This window comes from Rhagoletis zephyria, unplaced genomic scaffold (assembly GCF_001687245.7).
Source record: "Rhagoletis zephyria isolate East Lansing unplaced genomic scaffold, Rhagoletis_zephyria_1.1 Rzeph_scaffold_00402, whole genome shotgun sequence".
NCBI lineage: Eukaryota > Metazoa > Arthropoda > Insecta > Diptera > Tephritidae > Rhagoletis > Rhagoletis zephyria.
Genome location: NW_016157486.1, coordinates 203,911 through 229,259, shown reverse-complemented (window position 1 = coordinate 229,259; position 25,349 = coordinate 203,911). Strand labels below are relative to the sequence as shown.

At 34.5% G+C, this 25,349-nt stretch overlaps 2 protein-coding genes across 4 annotated transcripts in view; one reads left to right on the top strand and one right to left on the bottom strand.

The window, feature by feature from the left end:
- The first annotated feature begins 784 nt into the window (after positions 1-784).
- LOC108359514 (uncharacterized) overlaps positions 785-25,349 on the top strand; it is a 101,220-nt gene continuing 76,655 nt past the window's right edge. The window contains exon 1 of the mRNA XM_017611415.1: positions 785-1,625. Coding sequence (XP_017466904.1) covers positions 1,556-1,625 — 70 coding nt within the window. The 5' untranslated portion in view covers positions 785-1,555. The remainder of the gene's footprint in view (positions 1,626-25,349) is intronic.
- On the bottom strand, positions 5,742-9,332 carry LOC108359512 (uncharacterized). 3 transcript variants are annotated; one of them, XM_017611410.1, is made up of 6 exons: positions 9,091-9,332; positions 8,855-8,942; positions 8,317-8,779; positions 6,376-6,497; positions 6,221-6,304; positions 5,742-6,128 (listed from the first exon to the last, which is right to left on the bottom strand). In XM_017611410.1, the coding sequence occupies exons 1-6, from the start codon at positions 9,298-9,300 to the stop codon at positions 5,830-5,832; spliced, it is 1,266 nt and encodes a 421-aa protein (XP_017466899.1). In that variant the 5' UTR covers positions 9,301-9,332; the 3' UTR covers positions 5,742-5,829. The 3 variants fall into 3 exon arrangements, with proteins under 3 accessions (XP_017466899.1, XP_017466901.1, XP_017466900.1); XM_017611412.1 differs by having other exon boundaries at positions 5,977-6,125; positions 6,225-6,304; XM_017611411.1 differs by having other exon boundaries at positions 5,978-6,128; positions 6,225-6,304.

Below are 25,349 nucleotides of genomic sequence, written 5' to 3'. Positions count from 1 at the left end.
TTATACTTACTAAATTTCTTTAAGTTTTAATGCAAATTGAATTAATTTTTTTTGCGGCAAAAACAAAAATTGGGAATCAGATGTTACTCCAAATAAGACTCATTTACAACTTACTTGGCGACAGAACTGTCGTGGCAGAGTGTGTGAACACCTGCAGTTCGTGATCGCAGTTGTAAGTGACCTTATAAATGAACTGGCGAATTTTGGCCTTATGTCGGTTGCCTTATGCTTCTGCAGGCGAGCTGTTGGAAAGAGATAAGGCCTCTCGCACGAAGTCCATAATTTATTAGCGCTACGAAACCTTAGTTAAGCCTAAATATCTTATTCAACGGAGCACTTTTCTAGTGGCACTCACTATAGGAGGCTACAGCAGCTGAGCAACTATAGCGCATACAGCGGATTGCCCTAATAGGCATGAGTTGGTCATTAATTACCACGCCTACGCTGGCGGTTTACGTCATTTTGAACGATATGCCTCTAGATATTGCAAGCCGAATGGTAGCACGAACTGGTGGTCTCCGAAGGCTTTCTTAGCACGACGATATAATATCGATGATAATATAAAATAAATTTCATCTATTTTCCCCTTCAAAATCTACCCAGCCTAATGTGCATGTTTTATAAACATATGCGTTTGTATTTGCAACCATTGAAGAAAAAACTCCGCCCATTTACTTTACATTGTGTTATGTTTGTACTCATTACAGGTGTCTGGTATAATAGTGACCATCGCGATTGGGTTCGTATTGCTGGCCGATAGTACCCACTCCACCCTGCTAAGGGTCTGAGGCCGTTATCGTTGCGAAAGTCATCATTTGGCGCCAGCAGCAGCAGCAGCGGTAGCATCAACGCTTGTCCACCCCCACCACCTACACCGCACAGCGCCAGCAGCTCTTGCACTGCTACTAACACCACCACTACCATCAACAACAACAACAACAACAAAACAAAAAGCACCATCACAGTTGCAGGCACTATCAATCATCTCATCAATACTAATCGCACAAATGATATTATAAAAGGTGGCAGTAAAACAGCAGCAGCAGCAGCATCCACATCCCACAGAGTAGACGCAACAACCACTCCGCCAGCAGCAACTTGCAGTTCACCGTGCAATCAATTGCAGGTGAACTATTTTGAATTCCCACCAAATCTCGCTTTATTGGCAACCGGTTCCACCCCATCGCTGGCGACAACAACAGCTGTAGCGTTAGCCGCATCCACCACAAGCACCCCTGCCCTCACATCCGCCACAAATTCACCCAAAAATTTCTACCAGCCACAACATCACTCACACTATTACCAACCACATTTGCACCAGCACCAACACCAACACCACCAGCAAAAGAGCCAGCAGCACCACCCCCACCCCCAACCAAACAAAATTATTCAACATCAACAACAATCGCGACAACATTATTCACACTTTTCAAAACAACCACAAGCTGAATTTGAGGCTGAATTTAGCAGAGAAGCAGAAGAGCTACTAAGTTTGTCAACAGCAGCAAATAAGGGGGCAGTAATACCCGTTTTAGCTACGCCACCAGCAAATAAAATGGGACGACGCGAAATAAAAAGATCCAACACCAGCGGTTCCACTATAAAATCATACGATGGTGGCAGCGGTAAGTTGATAAAAAATATATATACTTTTTTTATGGTAAAATGGTAAAAAAAAACCTGGCAACTCTGTATTAAGAAATATTCTTACACAAATTTAAACTTAAGTAAATATATGCAGCTATGTAACAGTTTTTGCATTAGCCCTCTCAGGACCATAAGCATTGAAGGCTGAGTAATCAAAATCTGATGTAAAAAAAGAAATGTATGTTAAAAAATAACTTTTTTTTAATAATGTTCATGCATTTAATATGAAAAGTAATTTATTCCTAGTTTTTCGTTATAACAAATTTGTAATCTCATATATTTTTACCTGGAACAATTAACTTTTTATAAAAAAAATTTTTTTATCAAAGCTTTTTTCCTACAGATATTTTCCAAATTATTCTAAAGAAATAATTTTTTCCCAGAAGAAATAGTTTTACTGGAAATATTTTTTCTCCAAAAGAGCCTTATTTCTGAGGTTGGTGATTTCTTTTCTAATTCGGTTAGCATATTTTTTTCCTTAAAAAAAAACCGTTTTTTTTAGAATATGGGTTTTCGTAAAAATCTATTTTTTCTTAAACAAATGTCTTAAATATTATTTATTGTAAAAAATTCCGATTTCCAAAAAAAAATTGAGTTATGATATTTTTTTTAATTTTGGCAAAAAAATCCCCAGCTTAAAATATTCCAGTAGTCCCCGTCTTCGTGAATGCAAGAAACACTGTTTTAAAAGTAGACGGCCAGTCGATCATCCGTTTATACATATGTACTTATTACAAATAACACTGGTTTTCAGCAAAAATAATTCATGAATAGCTCAATCCACTGCTGATGTAGTAGAGATGGTCGATGTCGTTACATTTGAGGAACAGTGGATTTTAGTCTGTAAGCTAAGTTTTTTTTCTGCGGATAGGTTTTCGAGATATTTCCAACTTACCGTAATTCAGCTAAAAAAGTTTTTCCACTTAATCATGTATATCTTACGAACCAATTGAACAACCTTAATAAGAAGCATTGCAAATGAAAGCTTACGAAATTCTCCATAAGCTGCATATAAATCACTTTGCGACAGGCTACTTTTTGAGAAATGAATGAATCATTCCAATTTTTTTTTATGAATAACTATGTGTAAATGGGGATTTATTTTATCAACAAAAAGTAACATTAGTATAATAATAATTGTGTTCTTTTTTATTGGCCAGTTTCCTCTCTTGGGGTCGTTTTCTCAAGTAACCTGTAACTTTTAAGCTCACTTTATATTTAAAGGTTGCATTAAAAACCAAGAAAGATACATACATTAAAAAGCCATGATAACAAATAAGATGGTAGAACCGCAGAGAGGAATTTATCAAATTCTTGACGTTTGCAAGCAATTTAGTTTTAAAATTTTACACACAAACTCACACACATATTCTCATTTTCAATCTCAAACAACAACAACTTTGAACAATTCCTTTTTACAAGTATTTTTTTACTATGTTGACACTCTTTAAAAAAATCATAGCCGACGAATTGAGAGAACTTACTATGGTTTTATCGTGTTAAAAACCGATAATATAAATGCTGAACTTTAGACATAGGCTACTTCAGAAATCGGCCCTTACTGTGTGCAAATTTATACACCGTGTTAATTAAATTAAGCTCTATTTGATTACTTTTACATAACATATGTGTGTCGGAGAGCATCGATCCTTTGCAACGCCCAAAAATCAGCGTTTGTGCCCCTTAGTTGAACGAGCGTTCCAAAAGATGGTTTTCAATCGCTTCTTTTTATAAAAATGTGTTACATAAAATTACATATATATTTTGAAATTTTGTGAAAAAAATTAAAAAACAATGACACTTTAGTGACAAATTGATTTGACAAAAATTAAATCGGCTGATTTAAGGGGTTGTGATCTGGGCTTGGCATCCGCAACGTCAAAAAAATAATCCAGTGAATAGATTAAATCATGTTTGTAATAATTTGATCTAATCACTGCATATTTTTTAAATGTGTATTATGACTTGTTCAACATATTAATTTCTTAACCCCGAAAATAACGCGGAAATATAAAGTTTAATATCTTAGCGCATCATACTGGAAAAACGATCTTACGAATAGCTATCCTACCTGAAATTACTTGTATACATACATACATCCACACATACATATGCAAGAAGATAACGCACATTTGCGTAAATTTGCATTCCATTTACGTTTCACATTATCTCTTCTCTCAAATTTTCTTAATAACGTCCCACCTTTAATTCGACTCACTCTAAACTGTATATATGTATGCCGCCCCTTTGCAGCTGCACCTCTACAGCAGGTGAGCCGAATTGACAACAACATCACTACAGCGTAATTGGCGCACGCTAAGCTACTCCCATCCAGGCTAACCTAACACTAACACTAACAACCTAACGAGCTTTCTATGCTCGCAGCAAAATGAATGGGCCAAACGATTCGCAGCCGCACAACTTTGCCTATCTCACATTTCAACGATTCAGAATGGGCCAGCGATAAGCTCACTCTCATTAGCGTAATATAGAGGCCATACTGTACATAGATTTATGTGTAGGAGAGATGCTATAATCGCTAGCCGTGCTAGACAGGCGTGATTCAATTTTACATGATAATTGTAATGTAACTCAATTTGTACATTAAACCCAATAACTGCTATGTATTAAAAGGACAAGTGATGCACAAACGTTTTGCGTTGTATGTACGTACAAGCAACAGGTTGGCCTTTATATTTTCATTAATGCTAAAATAAATATTTTGAATAGTTATCAGCTTAGCCGGCGCGATTTGCTGCAGCCTACAAATTTCAGTATGCAAATCATGAGAAATGATTTTAGACACATATAATTATTATGAGTATCATAATAGATCACACATTATCTTCAAACGTGGCACAACTCAAAATTTTTCATTTTTGAAATTATACACTTAAAATGTACGCAGAGCTTTTATTTACCTTTAAGCAAAAGCTCGAGCGAGTCTGTGTTATAATTTGTTGAAAAGAAAAGGTAAGGTCTCCCTTGCCCATATGATTAGCATGTGCCACGAAATAGTTTTTCGCATTTTCTGACACACACACGCCTTCGATTTTTTTTTGCGTCACCCGAAATTGGCTTGCTTGCATTTGCATTTGATGCCATTGAGCGAAACGTCAAATCAAAATGTCACGCAGAACAAAAATTAGAAATTGAGTTAGCTTCATACGCACGCCGTTCAATCTCGGTTGGTCCCATACAAGTTGTATGTGCATGAAAAATTTTTGACAGTAAATTGGCGGCTTAGTAAGGGTTTTATCATCTTAAAAGTTTAAGAATCCCTGTTCTAATCAGTGCGGAGACTCCTTTTTGATTCAATTAGCATGTCAGTAAGCATAATTGCTATATTTCGAAGGTTGAGTGCAAGTGGTAGAATAGTTGGCCCTTACTTATTAAAAAAATGAGAAATGTTACTCTCAAAGGTGAGCTGTAGGCACATGATTGCCGATTATTACGTGGCATAATTGAAGGGAATGTTGACTGAAGAAGACAGCCGAGGGCAAATCAATTTATTGAAGGAAACATTTGGTGAACGCGTTATTTCTGGAAGTGGGCAAGTGAATTGGTCGCGACCTTAAACTTCTCTACATTACTTTCTCTGAGGAAACTTTGGGCGCCTTGGAAGACAGTATTATGCAAACCACTTCTTGAAAAACTGGTAGAAAATTGGAATTCCGAACCAACCGTGGCGGCCAAAGGCTTGAAATTATATGCGTACTTTGATAACATACCACCACATTTTTTAATTAATTAAATTTCCTGTTTGAAATTAAAAGTTTAATAGCTCTGAAAAACATTTAAAATTTTTAGGTTCACACTAACTCTGCTCTACAGACATTCAAGAAAATTCTCAAGCTATCTTAAACGAAAATTATTTATGAACAAGAGTAGATTTACAAGTTTTATTCGTTATTATCTCACTTAAAATTTTAAAGCACACTTATCTAATATACGTTTAAGGCAGTTAGAATAACATCTTTAAAAAAAATTATTCATTATATTCATAAACTAAAACCTACATTAAATAAAAAAAAGGTGCACGAAAAGTATTATAAATTAAAACAAAAAGTAATCAACTCTTTAAAAATAGCTTAAGCTTACAAACTAAATAAAAACTATGGTTAATAAATGCTTTTTGTGAAAATTAAAACTCCCATACGCCTAATAAATACTCTTCGAAATTTATTCGAATTGTTGATTCAAATATCCAACGATATTATCGCGAATATTATCTGCGCAAGGATTTAAATCGAAAAAGACTAAATTACAACCATAGCGTTCGAAGCAACTATACCGCACAGTCCGATCGTTTGGCGAGCAGCAGCTAGCGATAGCCCAAACGCAGGCCGTGGAGGAAGATGGTGGTTTTGGTGGAGCTGCTGTTGGATATTGGGCGGGCGCATCGGTGATTACGGAATGATGAACAGATCCCTCATTAGCGAAGCTTGGTTGAGCAGTTGTTCGGCTAGGGGGTCCTGCTGCTATATAAGTGGCGAAGAATTAAAGAAAGTGTAAATTAGATATTAAGAAAAAGAACACAGATTTAGGATAATTATTATATTATGGCACTTACTTACTGCTGGTAATGGTGAGGGCGAGGTGCGCTTAGGAAAAAGCGGTGCTGGCGCTCCAATCGTGATATTTAAACGTTGATTTGCTGCAAGGTGATGGCGGTTAGTACCAGGTGCTAAGCTATTCGTTTAAGAATAAAGTTTTATTTTAACTCACGATTTCTTGTTGGTGTATAATCACGCCAAATTACGCGATCAGTATTGGAGGGTCCACCAAATCTTGACGCAAACTGAATGACATTAACAGGGCCGTTAAAGTAATCGCCAGGAACTGGATGTCTGAGAGGAGATAATGTAAGGCAAAATTAGATTGTTAGAAATATTCTGTATTTTATAGTGAACTAAACAAATGTGTTTTTAAAGCGCTACGAGCTAAATTAGGGGTTAAATAGCCTCACAATCTAACATTCTATAATTTAGTGCATTTAATGCATTTTTCATGTATAAGCATCTTAGCTCTCGGTGTGAGTGGAATTTTCGTTAGCCCAGCAGCAAATTTGTAACTGCTTCTGGTGTGTACAAATGAACCTTACTGGACTAGTTCAGGGCTATTTCAGGTCCATATAGGGCCTTCTTACTGACTGGTTGAGGACTATTTCGAGACTAGCTTGGTATCATTTCAGAACTCTTTTTAGACCTTTCAGCACTAGTTTTGGATCATTTGAAACTAGTTCTGGAAATTTTTCGGACGAGTTCAGGTTTGGCTCAGGTCTATTTTGGTTTCATTTCAGGACTAGTTCAAGACTATTTCGGGATAATAATAATATTATGGCGCTTTCACTTTTGGTAAGCGTTTGGACGAGCTTCTCCTCCATTTTGTGGGATGCGTCTTGATGTTTTTACATGAAATGAAGGACCTAAAGTTTAAAGCCGACTCCGAACGGCAAATGGGTTTCGCGAGAAGCTTTTTCATGGCAGAAATACACCTTGAGGTTTGCCATTGGCTGCCGAGGGGCGATCGCTGTTAGAAAATACTTTTTCTAATTTAGGGTTAGTTCACAAAAATATTACAGGACAATTTAAGGACTAGTTTAGGAACATTTCGGAATTAGTTCGGCATAATTTTGGAAATAGCTCAGGAGCATTTAGTGACTAGTTCGAAATCATTTTGGGGCTTGTAAATCACCATTTCAGGATCATTTCAAGACTTGTTTGAGATCATTTCGGGAGTATAAAGAACAATTATATTCAACTTATTCTTATTATAAAACTTAGACCTTAGAGCAATATTCATCGAATTATTAATCTCAATCGTTATTATTAATATTAATCTTAATCTTACTCTTTATTTTTATCGTAATCATAATGTTAACCTAAACGTTAGTCTTTAACTTAGCCTTAATCTTAAAGTTAATCTCAATCCTAATATTAGTCTTAATCTTAGTCTTAATCGTAATCTTAATATTCAGGCAGGTTCTGCAATTCATTTCCCAGCGAATTTCAATATAAGCTTCAAAGTACTTTGGTTGAAATGCACTCGGAATTGAATTGCAGAACCTGCTTGATTAATCTTAATCATTATCATAATCTTAATCATCAAATTAATCTTTAGTTTTAGTTTAATCTTAATCATAATCTCAACCTTAATCTCAATCTTAATCTTAATCTGAGTCTTTACCTTAATCTTATTCTCAATCCTAATTCGGTCGCTATCCCACTCTCAACATTTCCTATACCTAAATTTGTATCTCAATAGAGATCCTAGGCACTGCTCTGCCCTAGTGGGGTCTAGAGGACGCAGATTTCAACTTTATTGTTTTATTGTCTGGTGTACCTAGGCGCAGCAGGCGCTGATGAATTTCTAACTACGTACGTACGTATAGGAATGCAAAAAGCCCCTCAAGCAGCATCACAACGATACCGCTGGTTCTAAATATTTATGCAGCCACTTCATCTGCACCTGAACCAACGGAATCTTTGTCAAGGAATACCACTAGTAGTAGAGAATATGATAATGAATCGATTTGGAGATTTCGTATTTTTTTCACCATAAAGAGGTTAACTTGCTAATATTTCCGTTATTCCAATTCGATTAACAAACTTGAAATTATAGCTAGTAAATATTAAACCTGCATAATATATTTACATACATACTTACTTTTCAAAACGTTTAACTGGTGGATAACTTGGCAAGTAATAATTGGCTATATGCGCTGGTCCACTTATGCTATTGGCATTGGTGGACACCTTTCTAAAGCTATAGTATGGATTGCGTTTGCGCAGAATATGTTCATTCTGCGAAATTGTGTCCGCATCACGACGTTGACGACGATGATGGAATTTTTTCGGTCGCTTATGGAGCACACGCTTCACTTCATCATCGCTTTGCACCATTTTTGAATCGGCATCAGCCAAAGAGATGACTTCGACGTGCAACTTCGATGATGCAGCTTTCGATTCATCAGAAGTAACGAGCGGTGAAGGCGATAATATATCGAAATAAATTTTTTCCGGTTCCAAGGGATGATATTTCTCAGCGCTTAAGTGATCACCAATGCGACGTCGCCGATGAGCTGGATCTTTATGTTTACGCTGGCGATGAGTGTTGTTCTTTTTCGGTACTGTTTTGTAGGTGAAATGGAAAAAAAATTAAATGCTTTCATTGAACCGTCGCGTTCTTATTTTACGAAATTTACCAAAATCTTCGCTAACAAAGTCCTCTTTATACATAATAACCGGATGATCCTCCTTCAAAATGCCGTTCACAATTTTAGCTTGATGAAACTACACAAAGACAAAATGAAATTTTTTAATTTTGTGTTACCAACTAAAACTTATGCAGACGCATGTATGTACACTGCGGTTAATATTGGCATGCCTTTTTTATTGGGTGCATATGTATGTAGACTATGTATGTATGTTTATAACCCACCTCAATGTTATCGGCATCCCCATACTCCTCGCTCAGTGGTAGTCCATCTTCCACAGGTACGACAACATCGCTCTCCGTCTCCTTCGGACGTGAATTTACTGGCACCACAATCAACAGTAAAGCACATGCCAGAAACAAATAGCCGTGAAACTTCCGTTTACACCGGAAGTCACTGACATACGACGCAGTTATGCCACTAAACCAGGACATCACTGTGAGCGCTGTGCGTATGAAGTTATGTATGTATGTATGTAAGTTTATGAGTTGCAATCTCTATGTACTTTTCAACTTCAGTGTTTGTAAAAGGACGGAAGTGGGCGCGCGGCTAAGTTTGCATACGTATATAGGTGTCAAAAGTTTGTAGTTGATTATTGTATGCTGCCTCTGCAAGGAAATGTTGAAAAATAACTACATACATTAGATTACTCAATATAAGTAAACATGTTTTTAATATAGAAATAGTTTTTTTTTTATAAATATGAACAATATACATAAATGAAAACTATGTATGCATGTATATTTCTTGTAAATTTAAGCATAATAAATATAGTTAGCGGCCGGTGTGGTGTTGTGGTAAGCAGTGCGCGCTTCCACTCCGCACAGCACCTGGGTTCAAACACTGGTCAAAGCAGCATCGCAAAAAAAAATATAGAAAAAAGGTTTTTTCTTAACAGCGGTCGTCCCTCCATGAAAAACAGCTTCTCATAAAAATACAATCGCTGTTCGGAGTCGGCGTAAAATTGTAGATCCCTCCGCTTTGTGTGACTACATCGAGACGCACGCCACAAGTCGGAGGAGAAGCTTGGCCAAACACTAACATATGTATGTGTAAGCGCCAATATATTATTTATATATATTAAATATAGTTAAAACTCTGGACATAGGTAAGAGTAAAAAGTTGCTAAGTCGATTTTTACAAAGTTGACGGGAAAGGAAAATATAGTCGTATAGCATGTTTCTTCAAGTGTTTTGAAAGACTTGGAATATAATATTTTGCCTCTCTAAAACAAAGCAAGGCGCACTGTAAATCAGAAGGATTCGAGGTTATCTAAAACCTTTGGTATTATTTTTGCATAACCGCATTTTCTGTGCTTTTTTTGGACTTAGCAAGGTTACCTTTCTTTGAGCTTTTGGCGCTAAGGCTATGTAGGATGTATATATCGATGTATACATATTTTCTCAGTACATATTTATGTGTTCTACACGTCGTATACGCAATATTCTGCATGCGGACGACTTACATACATAAGTTACTCATACGCACTGACGATTGTTACAAACGACTATGAAACAAAATGAAGGCAAAAAGTCTATCCGCATTATCAGGCCAACTGGGAATTCAGTTTTCCTTGAGTAGTTTGTGTTTTCGTTTATTGGCGTAGCTTCAAAAACTCGTAACTTCCAGACCTTTTGAAATTCTATCTCGAAAAAAAACGTAATTGGAAAGGTAGTTTATAGTTTTTTAACTGAATATGGTTTGGTTTCAAAATTCAAACTCGACGACGTCTCGGAAGTTGGCATACGGTATGATGCAAAACCACAAAAAAAAACTTGTTCTGAGTTCTTGAAAAGGGAAAAAAAGTTCGGATTATTTTGACAAAAAAAAAAATAAATTTCAAAACTTGTGTATGTATGCCAGATTCACATACGACATGTGGCAAAAAGGCAAATAAAAAATTGTTCTGAGGGGCTTTTCAATAGTTCAAGAGTTACTGAGAAGGAAAAAAGAAAGTTCCGCAAAATAACGCGAAAAAGAACGTTTTTTTCGAAAAGGTCGTAAAGTTAAATTTTGAAAAAAAAAAACATAAAATAAAGTTTAAAACTGTTCTGAGTAGCTTTCCAATAGTTTTAGAGTTCCTGAGATGGAAAAAAAGTTCAGCCAGATTACGCGGAAAAAACATTTTTTCCGAACTGTCGAAAAAGTTAAATTTGTGAAAAAATAAAAAGTAAAACTGTTCTGAGTATCTTTTCAATAATTCTAGAGTTCTTGCGAAGGAAAAGGAAAGTTCTGCAAAATCACGCCGAAAAAACATTTTTGTTTTTCGAAAAAGTCGAAAACTTTAGTTTTTGAAAAAAAATAAAAATTAAAACTGTTCTGAGTAGCTTTTTAAAGGCTCTAGAGTTCCTGAAAAGGAGAAGAAAGTTCTACAAAATTACGCCGAAAAAAACGTCGAAAAAGTTACATTTTATAACAAAAATTTAAACTATTCTGAGTAGCTCTTCAAACTTCTAGAGTTCCTTAAAAAGGAATCGTTGAAAGTAGACTGCCTCCACTCCGTATGAGAGAATCCACAACCTTGTAATAACATCTTTTGACAACGTTTAACTGTTAGTGCTGAACCATTTGGTGGCCGCAAATGTTATGAGAATTAAGAAATTAAGGGAAAACATTCAGCACTCAAAGCGTCGGACTGTCGTGTCATCCGGTCACAGCCGCTACTTGGTCATAAAATAAAAAAAAAATGCAAATTATAATTTCAAAGGACTTCAAAATATTTTTCCTATAAATTCCACAATACTTAAGAGAAGATGCAAGGGGGCATGCTTAAATTTTTTCTTGATTGCTGAAATGCTTTAAAGGAATTCCGGTCACATAATTACTATCACAATGGCATAAGTGTGGCGCCGAGCGTGTGAAAACACGAAGGCACGTTTTGGCCCGCATTGCATTAAAGAAAAGAGAAAAGCAGTTTTCTGAGCTAATCACTTGGCTATACTATTTTTTCTATCTACACAATCTTCTTATTCGTATGAAGTTTTGCTTAGCTTTTAACATGCAAAATGTATTTAAAGATTTGCAAAATACTTAAAGGAAATGGGTATAAAAAGCTTTTCCCTCTTCCGTAAAATTAAAAAATTTAACTTAGGAACTTTCCACTCTAAGCTGGCGATATGTACACATATGTATTTGCTTAGAAAATATCAGAAAAATTAAGACAATAAATTTCCATTAAGGATTGCGTGCACAAGTATGCATGCCTCCTCTATTGAAAATCAGAGTTTGAGTACACGAATGCATATTCTTTTACAGTGTTTCATACAACTACATACTGCTTTCCATTTTTCCATTAGCCTTTGGCGTAGGCATTTATACACATGTAACAAGCGCAACGCCACAAAGTCAAAAGAGGCAATTCAAAGTTTTTCCATACGCAACAGAATATCTGGCGGCTGTCGCGACTAAATTAAAAAGTTACCGAAACAAATCCACTGAAAAGATGAGTAAAAACCACAGTTATTGCCACAGGTTGCTTACAGTACAAAAAAAAAAAAATTTGACTCGCTATGGAAACATCGCGAAAGTTTATTTACATAAATTTAAAACTTTAGTTTTAAGAATAAAGTAAGAAAGTATGAAATATGTGAGCTATACATATTCAAATGGCAACTCGTCTTCTTCATAAACATTCATACATATATACATATATATACATATATATATGTATACCCAGCTATGTACCCATCTTGTGCATTGGCTTGGAAGTTTAAGTTAAATGAAATTCATTCGCTGAAGAAGTAATTAACTAGCAACACTGCCACAACTGTGCCGCAAGTTGAAGGCAACACTAAATTAGCATATTTATCTGTAGAACCCAAAGTAATTTATAAATGCGCTTTTGCAGCACGCTTATGTATGCATTTGGTTTTTTGTCGCATTTACCTACTTGTTTGCGATTACGAGCGGTGTTCTTAAACATAAAATGCTACTTGCACGGAAGTGCAATTGTTCAGCTGCCACCACTTCTATTGCATTCTGAATGCCTAATGTGCGAACGTATAGCAAACTTACAATACACACATATCTGTACATGCATTCATGTAGCCGCATGTAATTGCTATAAAAAAAAAAATATGCAAATAGCTGTGGTAAATGAGCAGTACAAAACACTACAGGCAATTTGGATAGATAAATACTTATCTAAGTACTATAAGCCTGGTAAAAAGCTGTGAAAAGGGCTCATCTTTTGAATTGATTAGGGCATGGGATTTGAAATACATAATATATTATAGTTGAAACATTGTCAGTTGTTAGCTGCGTAGTAAAAATTCGACCATTACAGATAAAAAATTGAAAAGTTGTTTACGTTCAGTTGCAGTTGTTTTCGTTTGTGAAAAACACAAATGGTTTTTAGCTGGTTTCAAAATGTTTCGTTTTTCAGCAAAACATAAACTTTCGAACACGTACCTACATATGTATACACACACAACTGTTTTCATAATATTTTTGTTATTTATATACATATATTTTTCACTTTTCTGCGCACTTCTATAAATATGACTTTGTTGTTAGCAAATAGTTCCATGACGCTTTGAAGCCAATTTGTTTATAACATTCACTCTGGCTTCCCAAACTTGCGCACTATACTTTTATATCTACCAGTGCAAGTAATTACAAGAACAAAATTCATTTTAAGTTTTAACAATTATTCACATTAAACACTTACACACATAAAATATGAACCCAATTAAGGACAAAACGTGTACGCGATTCGTTTTTGTGCTTGGTGTGAAGCAATAAATTAAAAAAAAAAAATTTTATAAAGCATTCAACGCTCGGCACGTCCAGCTGGCTGTAAATCAAGTGAAGAATTGAGAAGTCATACACCCGGCATGCTTTTATATATCACCAGCAATGAGTCAATTTTTGCTCTCATAACAATTGCTGGTATGCATTTATGTGTACACAGTAGAGTAGTAGCGGAGGATCTTGTAGCAACAGTCAAGCAATAAAAAAATATATGCAAAAAAATTCAAAGTAAACAGTTTGTATCAAAAAAAAAAAAACACCGCATCAATCAACAAAAGCTATTATTTATTATTGCGAGAAATCAAAAAAAACACAACTAGTGTTCCATTTCTGATCATACTTTCGAAAATACATTTTTCGAGCACACGCTCTTTGTATTGCGAGTTTTTTTTTACTGATTTATTTATTAACGAGAGTGTAAAAATAATCATTACCGATTTTGGAAAAGCTTAAAAGTTATGTATCTACTGATAATGCTTTATTCTGGCCGATAAGCCACTGCTCTTTTTCTGTCCCTCCTCCCTTCTTTAACACAAGGGTTTTTCATTCAAGTTGTTCCATTCGATGTTTGCCATTTAAATGCGTCACTATTATATCGCATTACGCTTCAATAGTTGCATACACACAGCCCGTGTCAAAACTATAAGCGCATAATATTTTGACAAGTTTTAAGAATTAATTTTTTTGTTGTTTAATTTTAATTTTTTTTTGTATTTAAGTAGCTCTTTGATAGAAATCGTTAATCCGAATTTCCCAATTTTTGCTGTGCAAAAAAACCAACAAACTTTCGTAATAAAATGCCTTATTACTAAAAAAAAAATATTTTATAAAAATATATAAATTTTTGTAAAAAAAATAAAATTTCAATTTACATTTTTGGTAGAAGTTATAGCTGCTATTTCGGAGATTACTTCTTATCAGACTTCTTCAACTGGGATTCGATCCAACGACCCCAGCTGGCTAAGCCAGTAAACTGTTGTTGTTTTTCCACTTGTTTAAGAAAAAAATTTATTTGAAATATCACAAAAAATGCAATTAAACAAAAGAAAAAAAGAGAGCTTTTTTTCTAATACATACTTTTGTGTCAGAATAACAAAAGTATTTCGAACTATCTTAGCCAGAATTGCCCTGTAAAAATAAATAAGAAAATTTAAAAAAAAAAATGATAAGGCTTTTAAATATGTGGTGTGTTTATAATTTTAGCACGGGGTGTATAGTCTGTGTATGTATGCATAAAATTATGCATTTATCTTCTTATCAAATGTACGTACATATGTATGTGTGCTACCAACTAGAATCTTATCGTTCACTGGCGACAATTTCATTCATAAATGTTGATTTCAATATTAAGCATTCGATGACGTGTGACATCTGGCATTTGACTTTAGAGTAAACATAAACAGAGAAAGGCTTCAATTTTAACAACAAGTAAGTTCACCCTTTTTCCTACTGAAACACCTTTACTCACGTGAAATGACTAATTCGGCAAATAAAGCAACATTTGGAACTTGAAACGTGCCTCAGCATTTTGAAAGATCTTTAACAATGCCGCTAACTAGGTATTATGAAATTCTATGGAAAATATTTAAAAATAATAACTTTTTAACTTCAATGACGTAATGGGAAAAATAAATTACATTCTTTCACAATGCAATAAGTTTTATATCTTAGTTCTTATCACTGTTGCACAAAATGATGTAGAAATGGGGTGCGCAATTGCCTAACTTATGTACATTGTTGGCGGCTCACTCATACGGATATCCATATTAGGCGCTACTTGTGACAAATAGATTTTAGTGCTTCTCCTTTTCTTCGTGTTTGGTGTTGTAACTATCTAAGCAATTCTGGCCGGGTTCAATAAAGCACGCCAACTGTGTCTCTTCTGTACCTAAATATTGACGGCAATTGGAAAGGTCAAATGAAACCAAGTCCTTCTCTATCTGGTCTTTCCATCGCCTACCACAAGAGGGTTTCCGTGTTGAATACTTTCACACATACATATTTCAACTGACAAAGCCAGCAAAACCGCCTATTTAAATTCGCTAACGTCTGTTCAAGTCGTTATAAAATTCACTGTCCCAGCATCTGCGATATTCTCCATCGCCAACGCGTAACCCACAAACATTCTGCAGAATCTTTCTCTCGAGCATTCCAAAGGCCTCTTCACTGTCATTGTTCACATTTATGTGTGACAGAGCTAACTCAACTTCTCAATTCCCTGCTCACTCAAAAGTAGCACTTATTGGCAATAGTAGTTCTGAAACCGCGTTTGGCATCGAACGTTTTTCCTCCCTTTCTATGGGAGATGGTGATGTTTTCCTACGTCATATTAGTTCTTTCACAGCAATACCAATTTCTGACATCGCAGTTTCTTTTTCTGCTATCAAAAGCAGTTTTTTTGAATCAACTAATAGATGACGGGCTTTAGTCTTTCACCCAATACGCTCAATCAGACCTTATATGTAGCTGCTGCGTAGAAGACTGATCAAGCAGTGGTTGGCGCATATGGCTGGAACGATCTTTTTGTGGACCGAAGTACGTCAATATACTGAATCCGAATGTCACAGTTGGCAAATTATGACACTGCTAAAAAAAACAAGTCTGCGCTGACCTACTGAATGAGAGTTTACACCTCTACCTACTCGGTTATGTGACACAATGGGAATTCAGCGGCCAAAAGTAATAAAAATGGGTTCGCAAATTCTGAAAAAGCAGCTACGCAGATTCATATCAAAAAAAACTTTTAATTGAAATGCATATTTGCAGTCATGGGAGAGCTTAAATTAGATAAAATGCAAAAAAAAAACAAATTTGTAGAAAATTGATTTTTTCGCAAGTAATTTAAATTGATTTTTCTATTTCTGGCGGATACATAATAAGCCAATCTGATTGTTGGCCAGTTTTTTAATACACGTATCTGTGGCCAAGCTTTAAATTTCTATGTATCTAATGAAATTCCACATCATTTTATTTTGAAACTATACATCATTTTGGGAGTATACAATTTTTATACAATTTAGGTATGCAGGAATTGTAAATGTTTTCGTATTATCATTTTTAAAAGGCATAAATAGGAACTTCTTTAGAAGTAAAATAAATGTGCCTGCTAATTTTCCTCAAAATTTACAAAATTTACTACATGGGGCCAAAAAAATGTAGTAAGAAACTCTTCATTATCCCCCAAATTGGACAATTTTGGTGTAAACGTACTCAGTATCTTTCTAGGAAATATAATTAAAAAATCTCGAAATTTTTACGAAAGTTTGTTGGATTATTTTTAAACACTGCACAAATTTTAATTCAATGTCACACAATTGGTACTTTTTTACAGTTTTGTGCGTGTGGGCTGTTGGTACAAAATTAAAAAAAAAAAATTTAAACAAGATGTTTTTTTTGTAGTCACACGAATGGTACAATACAGCGAACTTCTCTGAAGAGGTAAATATTAAAAAGGCAAAACATGCTGAAAAGGCAGAAGAAGGCAATATAGTCAAAAAAGGCAAAAAAAAATTTAATTAAAATTTAAATTTTTAATCAAGGAAGTCATAAAACGTGTGATTCTTTAATTTGTTTACACATACGAATAAGCAGACAAAATAGGCAAATGCCTTATAATTCTAAGCCTGATTATAACATATTTTAGCTTGTCCCTACCTTTTTCATGCGTCATTCTTCAATTTTCTTGAAAACGCTCTAGCTTAGCTCGCATTTCTCTGTGCATACATACATACATTCCTACATACATATGTATGTTACTGCATAGCCAGTTCATACTTTAATCTGCATAAAATATTTCTATTTATCAGAATTGCATGTACTTCAAAAAATTATCTAAACTAAGAAATTTGATAGAATAATTATCAAAATGTATTAATAGAACATTATTTTATTGATTATAATTATTTACATGTATGTGTATTTTAAACGAACAATATCAAATGTTTTACTCTAATTGTTATTTCATAGAAATGTGTACAAACTTAAATGTATTTCGCATTTGCTAGAGCATACTTTTCTAAAATATAAAGTTTATTTAAATTAATTAATTTTAATGTATTTGCATATAAAATTCAGGCACCTCCAATCGATATAAAAGTTGTTGTTGTTCGCCATTTCGCAAATTTACAATAGTTTAAATATAAGCTAGAAGTTCAGTTTTCCATTTCAATGCGCTCCAAAGGCATTTAACCATAAACCCACCATCTCCACCATAATACTTTTAGAATGCCAACAAACAAAAACGAAAGCTAACTAATACAATCAACACTATCAACTGTATGTTTTCGATATACGTATGAATGTAGATTAGGGTGTTCCAGAATATGAGAAGTGAATTTTTTTCTGGGAAATTCGATTTGCATATACACAATTTTTTTTAAATTCTTTTTAACCTAAGTAACATATATAACATATGCATATATTCGGGATGCCAACGTGAGATAATAATTTTCTCAGTACGTTTTTTGATGTTCCGCCAGCATTCTATAAGAGAGCCTCAAATTATACCCGACAGTTAATATGGGCATTCGAGCATCATTTCCAACAAGAATGCAAAAAAAAAAACTAAATATAAAATGATCAAAATTATGCGTTTCAAATCGCTAGCCAAATGCTTAAAAATGGATAGGATGCTAAGGAACTCTGCGATTCAGCTCCATTTGAATGTGTTCGATAAAACAGACAAATTTGTCATGTGAAATTAGAACTCTTGTGGTACTTTAAGTTGGCATGAATTATCGTCATCCGGCAACAATAAAACTTTAAATGTTGTTTGTAACTGGTCAAAAGGAAAAAATTAAAAGGTATCCATATCGTGTTTCGCAAAAACAAAAAAAACAAATTCTGGGACACCTTAATATACAAACACGTACTCAATGAAATAGGACCGCCAGCAAGCTAACTTTTCATCATTGTCTGTTATCCGCTTCATCAACTTGGCTAAAAGTTTTCTTATGTGCATAGTTTAATGAGGCGCAACAACTTGGTATTTGAGTTGAAATCGGGAACATTTTGCCCTTTTTTGTATTTTATTTGTTCTACTTAGTTAGTGAATAGACATAGGTTACCTTCGTATTTTTTTTTTCAATTACTAAAGCTGACAATGTGAAGAGGTAGGCAAACAAATAAATGAAGTTTAGTGTTCGTATTGTTGGACAAGCCTTTTCAAACTTGTAATTGTACATACCTAATTACATACATACATCTATGTGTATACAAAACAAATTTTCCTAGTTTTTAAAACTCTAGGCGAATTTAGTAGACTTAGAGGCCTGACCACTCTTACAGAGTCTCCAACCGGGCATCATTTGAACGTTTTATCTACGCGGTTAGTTATAGGCATAGCTGCTGGATTTTCGCTCCGAGGAGACCTACTGAGTATCATTCCCCTCCCCCTCTGGATCTTAGCAGCAAACGAAATCATGAAATCGTCCAGTGAGTTAATGAAATGAGGATTAGGCAACCTCTCTAAAGGCGCAACCATAGCGGACGTGAAGTTATTCCCTCCGAAACAGTACCAGTCTTTTGAACAAGGAAAGCTCCGCCAAGATTGGAGGTAGCTATCTTATACAATCTTTTCTTCGAAGTTAAACAGCTAGGCATTATTCTTAGCTGACTTGGAAAAGAAATGTGGAGAAGAATGATAAGAAGCTACTGTGACTTACTATAACTGCGAAAGGGCTTTTGGATAACAATGAGGACTTCCCCCGTATATAACCTTTGGTAGGTATATCGCATCCTTCAAATCGATTGTTGCCTATGGGCTCCTTATCTAATGAAAATCTCTACTGGGCACATCAGCAGCGGTTAATAGATTACTTCTGGAGCTACAAAAATGGCGCAAGGATTGGAGAATCTGCATATCGGGCTATACTGACGCTTACCATTTGTTGACGATGTCAGTCATTTTCTTCCATACGACGTTTGTTCGCGAATTTGTGAAGAAAATGTATATCACCTTCAAAAAAAAAAAAAAAACAATTGCCATCTATCAATGATCAATTCTGGCAATTATCTTGAAAACTCTTTACAGTCTTTCGAAAAACTATCATCATTAAGTTTCAAAATTAAATTAGAAACACAAAATAAAACAAAATTAAAAAAGAAGAAAATAGTACTTAAAAATTAAATAATTTTAAAAATATATGTGTTTTTCTTGTTAGAACACAATCTAAAAATTAAACGAAAATTAAACTAAAAACGGAAAACATTAAAATAATTAAATAAAATTTAATAAAAAGCAATAAAATCTAAAGCCAAAGAAAAGAAAATACTTTTATAACAATTTTTTCGAAATTAAAAAATATATTTCGTAACACTATTGTGGCGTTTTAATATTCACTTCAATATTGTTATTGAGCTTTTTTTTCAAAGAATAAAATATTAAAAAATTATAAAATATATATATGTATATATTTCTTTTGAAGACAATGAAATCTTATAATTAAAAGAAAATTAAAAAAAAAAATCATAGTAAAAATAAAATTCCCTGCTCGCGGTTTCGAACCCGGATATCTCGAAAGACGCACCAGGGTTTTTTAAATGTTATACAAGTGCTTTCTCTCAAAATAGTCTTTCATCACGAGTTGTGAATGACAGAGCTTTTTTTAAAGGCTTTCGAACTATCTCTCTTTAACTTTTACTATCTTAGCCAGATTTGATTGTAAATTCTAAGAAATACAATTGTAAAGCTTGAATATCTTACGAAAATTGTTGATTTTTTTTTTTTAATATTACCCAAACTTGAAAGGTGCGATTTATGTGGTTTTGGAAAAGAATAGACTATATTTTTATAGAAAACTATTACCTACTATTTTTAAAATTTGAAAAGCGCAGCAGAACTCCCACTCGTTATAAAGTTCTCAATTTAAGTATTACTTTTAACTAACTTATTCTTAGTTTTTTCATTGTATCGCATGATAACAGCTAATAACTTTAAGCGGGTTTTCTCTTGTCAAGGACATACGAGTACATAACTACTTCAGAAATGGTACACAGCGACTTATCAATCAATACTTTAAGCTTAGAGACTTATGCCTTCCCATGTCCACATAACAGCTTCGTTGCCTTAGTTATCGGTGCACTGTAACTAACGCTTTTTTTGTTGTTGCTAAAGGCCAGCGCTTGTCGTAAATTAATTCAACCGCAAATTGAAGAGAAAAAAGTATTAGTTCACTCATATTGTGTCTATTCGATGTACAAGCAATAAATTGGAAGCGGTGCCGGGCTAAGGGCTACAATGTACCAGCACCAATTTGCTGGCGGGCGGACAAGTGCTTTGGAAAATATGCCGCGGTGGCAGCCCACGGACACATTCATACATTCGTAGACCAACAGTTATAATTCTGCAAGGTGTGCAATGCACAGGAGACTCTTAGTATAGAGCTGCACATACATGTACATAAGTCTAACTGCAGTAAGACTTCCATAAATACATACATACATACATATGTATGTACTATATGTACATATATCCTTCCTTTTATTGTATTATTCGATCCGGTTGAGTTGCTCCTCGGCGATTGTCAATGAAAATCAAATTTAACGTTTTTTTTTTATTGAAGGCTGCAGCGCTGCATTTTGCTGCATTTTCGTATGTGTCTATGTGCTGTTGTTATTTGGGTTTGTGTTTGTGTTGTAGCAATTTTATCGCTTCATAAAATATCTCACAAATAAATTGCAGAATCTTGCTGAGCTTAGTATTCGATTCGAGTTTCCACTGATAAAGCGGGCGTTTTTCAATAGCGCATCTTACTTCCATTGCCTTAAATCGCAGAAGATTTTCCGCTTCATTGGGATTTTACTACTCGCTTACAATAATACTGGCGCGGTTATTTATTTTTTTTTTAACTAAAATCAAATACTGTAGTGTCATAAATCAAGCTGCAAACAAAAGTTTATACGGAAGTGATTTAACGGTGAAATTTATTTAATAATCAGAAATTTATTTACTTGCACCAAATGAAGTGAAGGCGAACCTTTTAATATTAATTTACTGATTCACCGATTTTATTTGCTGATTACATTTAAGTACATACATACATATATTAATTCTTTAATGTGTGTAGCAAAATGAAGTGCTGCTAACGCATAACAACAACTGTAAACGGTGCACTACTAAAGTCAGTAATAATGAAACACCTGTTGCCATCATATAAATGTAGAATAATAGGATATCAGAAGGCATTTAATACGAGTAAGAGGATAGAGCATGCAAGCTTCTGTGCAAAAAGGTGAGTTAAAAAACAAGATCGTATAAGTTAATTTTCAGAAGGGTGAAGCCTGCAGAGATGCATGGAATTTTTGGCCCCCAAGTGTGTAACGTTATAAGCAGAAAAATGATTTTTAAGAATTTCAATGCTATTAAGGGAATTTTAATATGAATTTGCGTCGATTTTAAACACTAATCTATTTACGTTTGTTTAGGCGACCAAATAGCAACTAGTGCCTAAAGGTATGCTACACCTCACTCATTTGGTACCCTACCGGATATGAAGCCCGTTTGTACATACATGTGTATAGCTATATGTGCAATAATTTCATATTAGAAATTATTTATGAACGCGCACTTCTCAAGTGCCGCATAGCAAAATCTGATAAGGTAGAGAATTTCTGGTACTCCAAATCATGCTCAACTCAATGTTGAATTAAATAATAAAACTAAAATTTTTTTTCGCAATCGCTCCAACCGAGGATCGAACCTGGCAGCTACAGACTTGTTAGCCCGCAACTCCTACCACTAGACTACCGCGGACGCAAAACTCGCCTGCTTTGTTTGCTTACTAGTGCAAAAGGCAACAGCTGGCCGTTTTTGTCAGTGTTGTCATCGGAAATTCCCCGGATCCGAGTTAGTTCCCAAAAATTTCGTGCATTTTTTTGGCTGCTTTTGAACATTTTAAAGAGGAAAATGCATGAGTTAAAGAGAATAAAGACTGTTTATGCAAATAATCGAGCCCGTTTGTTAACCGTGTAATATACCGATGGGCGCTATAGCAGGACAAGCTTTAGGTATCAAAGCGGCACTGATGCAGCCATCTGACTAGCTTAGTTCTCTTTAGTGCATTCCACTAGGCGGAGATTCCTTAGCTCTAGAAGTGCATTCTTCGTCGAATCGACGGGTTGGTGATGTGTTGCTTATTGTACAAAAATAAGAAGGTTCTTCAAAGGTTAAAACAGTATGGGCTTAACTATGATTTCAAAGAACGAAGAAATAATTTATGAGAGAGGCCTCTTCTCTTGCCTATTCTCCCCTGTGCAAATAAAGAACCAATATTGTTGTCTTCCCTTTTTCTCTAAATTCCCATCTAAAGTCAAGCTAAAGTACTTAACTTTGTTAAAAACCGGCAGAAGAACACCTCCAATTAAGGGAAGACACGTGTGGGATACACGGTAGTGAGAAAGAATTTAGAGCGAATACGCTGTTCGAATAATACTTAGACACAATGTTCAATTACGTACATACCTTGAATCGTAGAAGACTTCTGCTGTCAACTAAAAACGACTCTTAAAGATGCATGATGACCCCTTAATTTTGCAAACTCAAAAGTTTTGACCTTAAATTTTATCCAGATTTTTATTTTTTTTTAAGTATGTATGAATCATGGCGGGGTACATTTATATGTACATTTACAATATTACAAATCTATTTGGTTAGTATGTACATTAGAGTGGTTCATAAAAACACTCTTTTTGGAAATTCGTAAAAGCTACATCAGAGTATTGTTATTTGTGATAAAAAAGAGACACGTATTTTTTTTATTTTGAAAAAAAAAAGTTTTTTTAGAGGTCGCGCTGGTCGGTTTTTATAAAAACGCTGATGTTCTAAACTTTTTTATATTCTTAACATGTTCAAATGCAGCTAAAATGTGGTTTTTAGATATAATTACTCCGGTATTATTGGGTAACGTTCCCTTAATTACACACCTGTCTTGGACAGTTAGAATGGGCCTAATTGTCGAAAATATGCTCTCGAAAAGACACTAGTGAAATTAAAACGATGATACTATACTATCCTATCATGGGTTGTAATTTGTTACCAGGGGGTTTCTGGGGTTGCTAATTAGGATTTTGAAGTCAGTTTTTCAAAATTCAAAATGGCGGATCTAAAATGGCGATACATTTAAAAAAATTGTTGCATTTGTTCGAAACCCGGCACTCGAGAGTTTTTGGGGTCACCGATTACGAACCTGAAGTCAATTTTTTTTTATTCAAAATGGCGGAACCAATATGGCGATCAAATAAAAAAAAAATACTAAAATTAAAACGTTGATAACGTCTCTTTTTTTATCACAAATAACAATAATTTGAATAGCGTTTATGAATTTCCAAAAAAAAATTTTTTTTAACCACTGTAATGTTCATATATATGTAGATGGTATGTAAAGATATGTACATACATATGTATACAGATACATATATGTATCGTTACATGATTTATTGTTGAATTTTTTTATTTACATTTTATTACTCACTGCTATACAATGCCCACTTGATTCAACAGACTATTATTTGTTTTCGAAGTTTTTGTCCTGAGGTCATTTCACATGCTTTCGCATGCTTTTACTCATATCGACGTGGACAAGCTATGCATTCTACAAATGTACTTTGCAGGGGGAAGTAACATACCCTGTACAGCGGGAAGTAACATACCCTGCGACGAGCTTATGTAGCAGTGAAACAAATTTTTGGCTCTAAACTCCTAACTGCGACCAGGGCCCACTCACCGTAAAATAACTATATTATTTACCAAAAAAAGTCCTTCCAAAAGCGAAATGCTTCATTCACACAAGCTTATTTAGGTGGACCACCGTAATCTGTACTAGCTTTAATTTGTGGAAGTTCTATTAAAAAATTCAAGTAAATTAACCAATTATTATTTGAATTTTATTTATTGCTCAGAAATTAATCGTTAAACTTTTTGCTTGGAAAATTAAACATATTTGTGGAGCTTACAATCTTTGCAGTGCGCTAGATATTTAAAAAAAATACGCTAATTATTTAGCAGATGTCTAAATACGGAAATTTTCGAAAAAAGAAAAATTTTTAAATTAAAAAATGCCAAGTTATTTTTGGAATTTTTCGAAAGATTCCCCATATTTTTTTAATTTTTGCAAGATTACTCAGAATTATTTTTGTTTTGTTCTTCTGGATTTTTAGAGAACTTTGCAGACTTTTTCCGGACTTTTTCGGGTACTTAGTGTTATATTTTTCGGGATCTTTCAATATGCGTCTGGGATTTTTCGGCACTTACAGCATTTCGTAACTGTTTCGGGATTTTTTGGTATTTCGTAATTATCAGAATATTTCAAAACTACTTCAGGATATTAGGAAATTTTAGGGGTATCGAGATTGTTTTGAGATTTTAAAGACTACTTTGGGATTTTAGAAATTTCAGCACTTCGGGGTTTCGAGATTATTTATTTTCAGGACTTTCGGGGATTATATAGGAATTTTCGGAATGCATACTTTGAGAAATTTCGGGACTATTTCGGTATTCTCGAGATGTCAACATCATTTCGATATTTTCGGGAACAAATCGAGGTTTCTCGCATTTTCGAGAGAATTTCGCGATTTTCAAAACCATCTCGCGACCTTTTGGGGACTGTTTTGGGCTTTCGAGATTATTGTGGGATTTTCGAGGCTTTTGCGGTGTTTCCAGAACTTCTGGAGATTAAATTTTGTACATAAAGTATTTAGTGAAGCCATAAATACTTAGTACTTTTTTGATTTTTTT

Bases quoted from the DNA above. Each gene is read 5' to 3' on its own strand.
- LOC108359512 (XM_017611410.1), bottom strand. From the start codon at position 9,300: ATGTCCTGGTTTAGTGGCATAACTGCGTCGTATGTCAGTGACTTCCGG. The intron at 8,780-8,854 runs GTAAATTTCGTA...CCTACAAAACAG, and splicing joins CTTTGTTAGCGAAGATTTTG to TACCGAAAAAGAACAACACT. The intron at 6,498-8,316 runs GTAAGTATGTAT...ATCTCCTCTCAG, and splicing joins CCAGTTAAACGTTTTGAAAA to ACATCCAGTTCCTGGCGATT.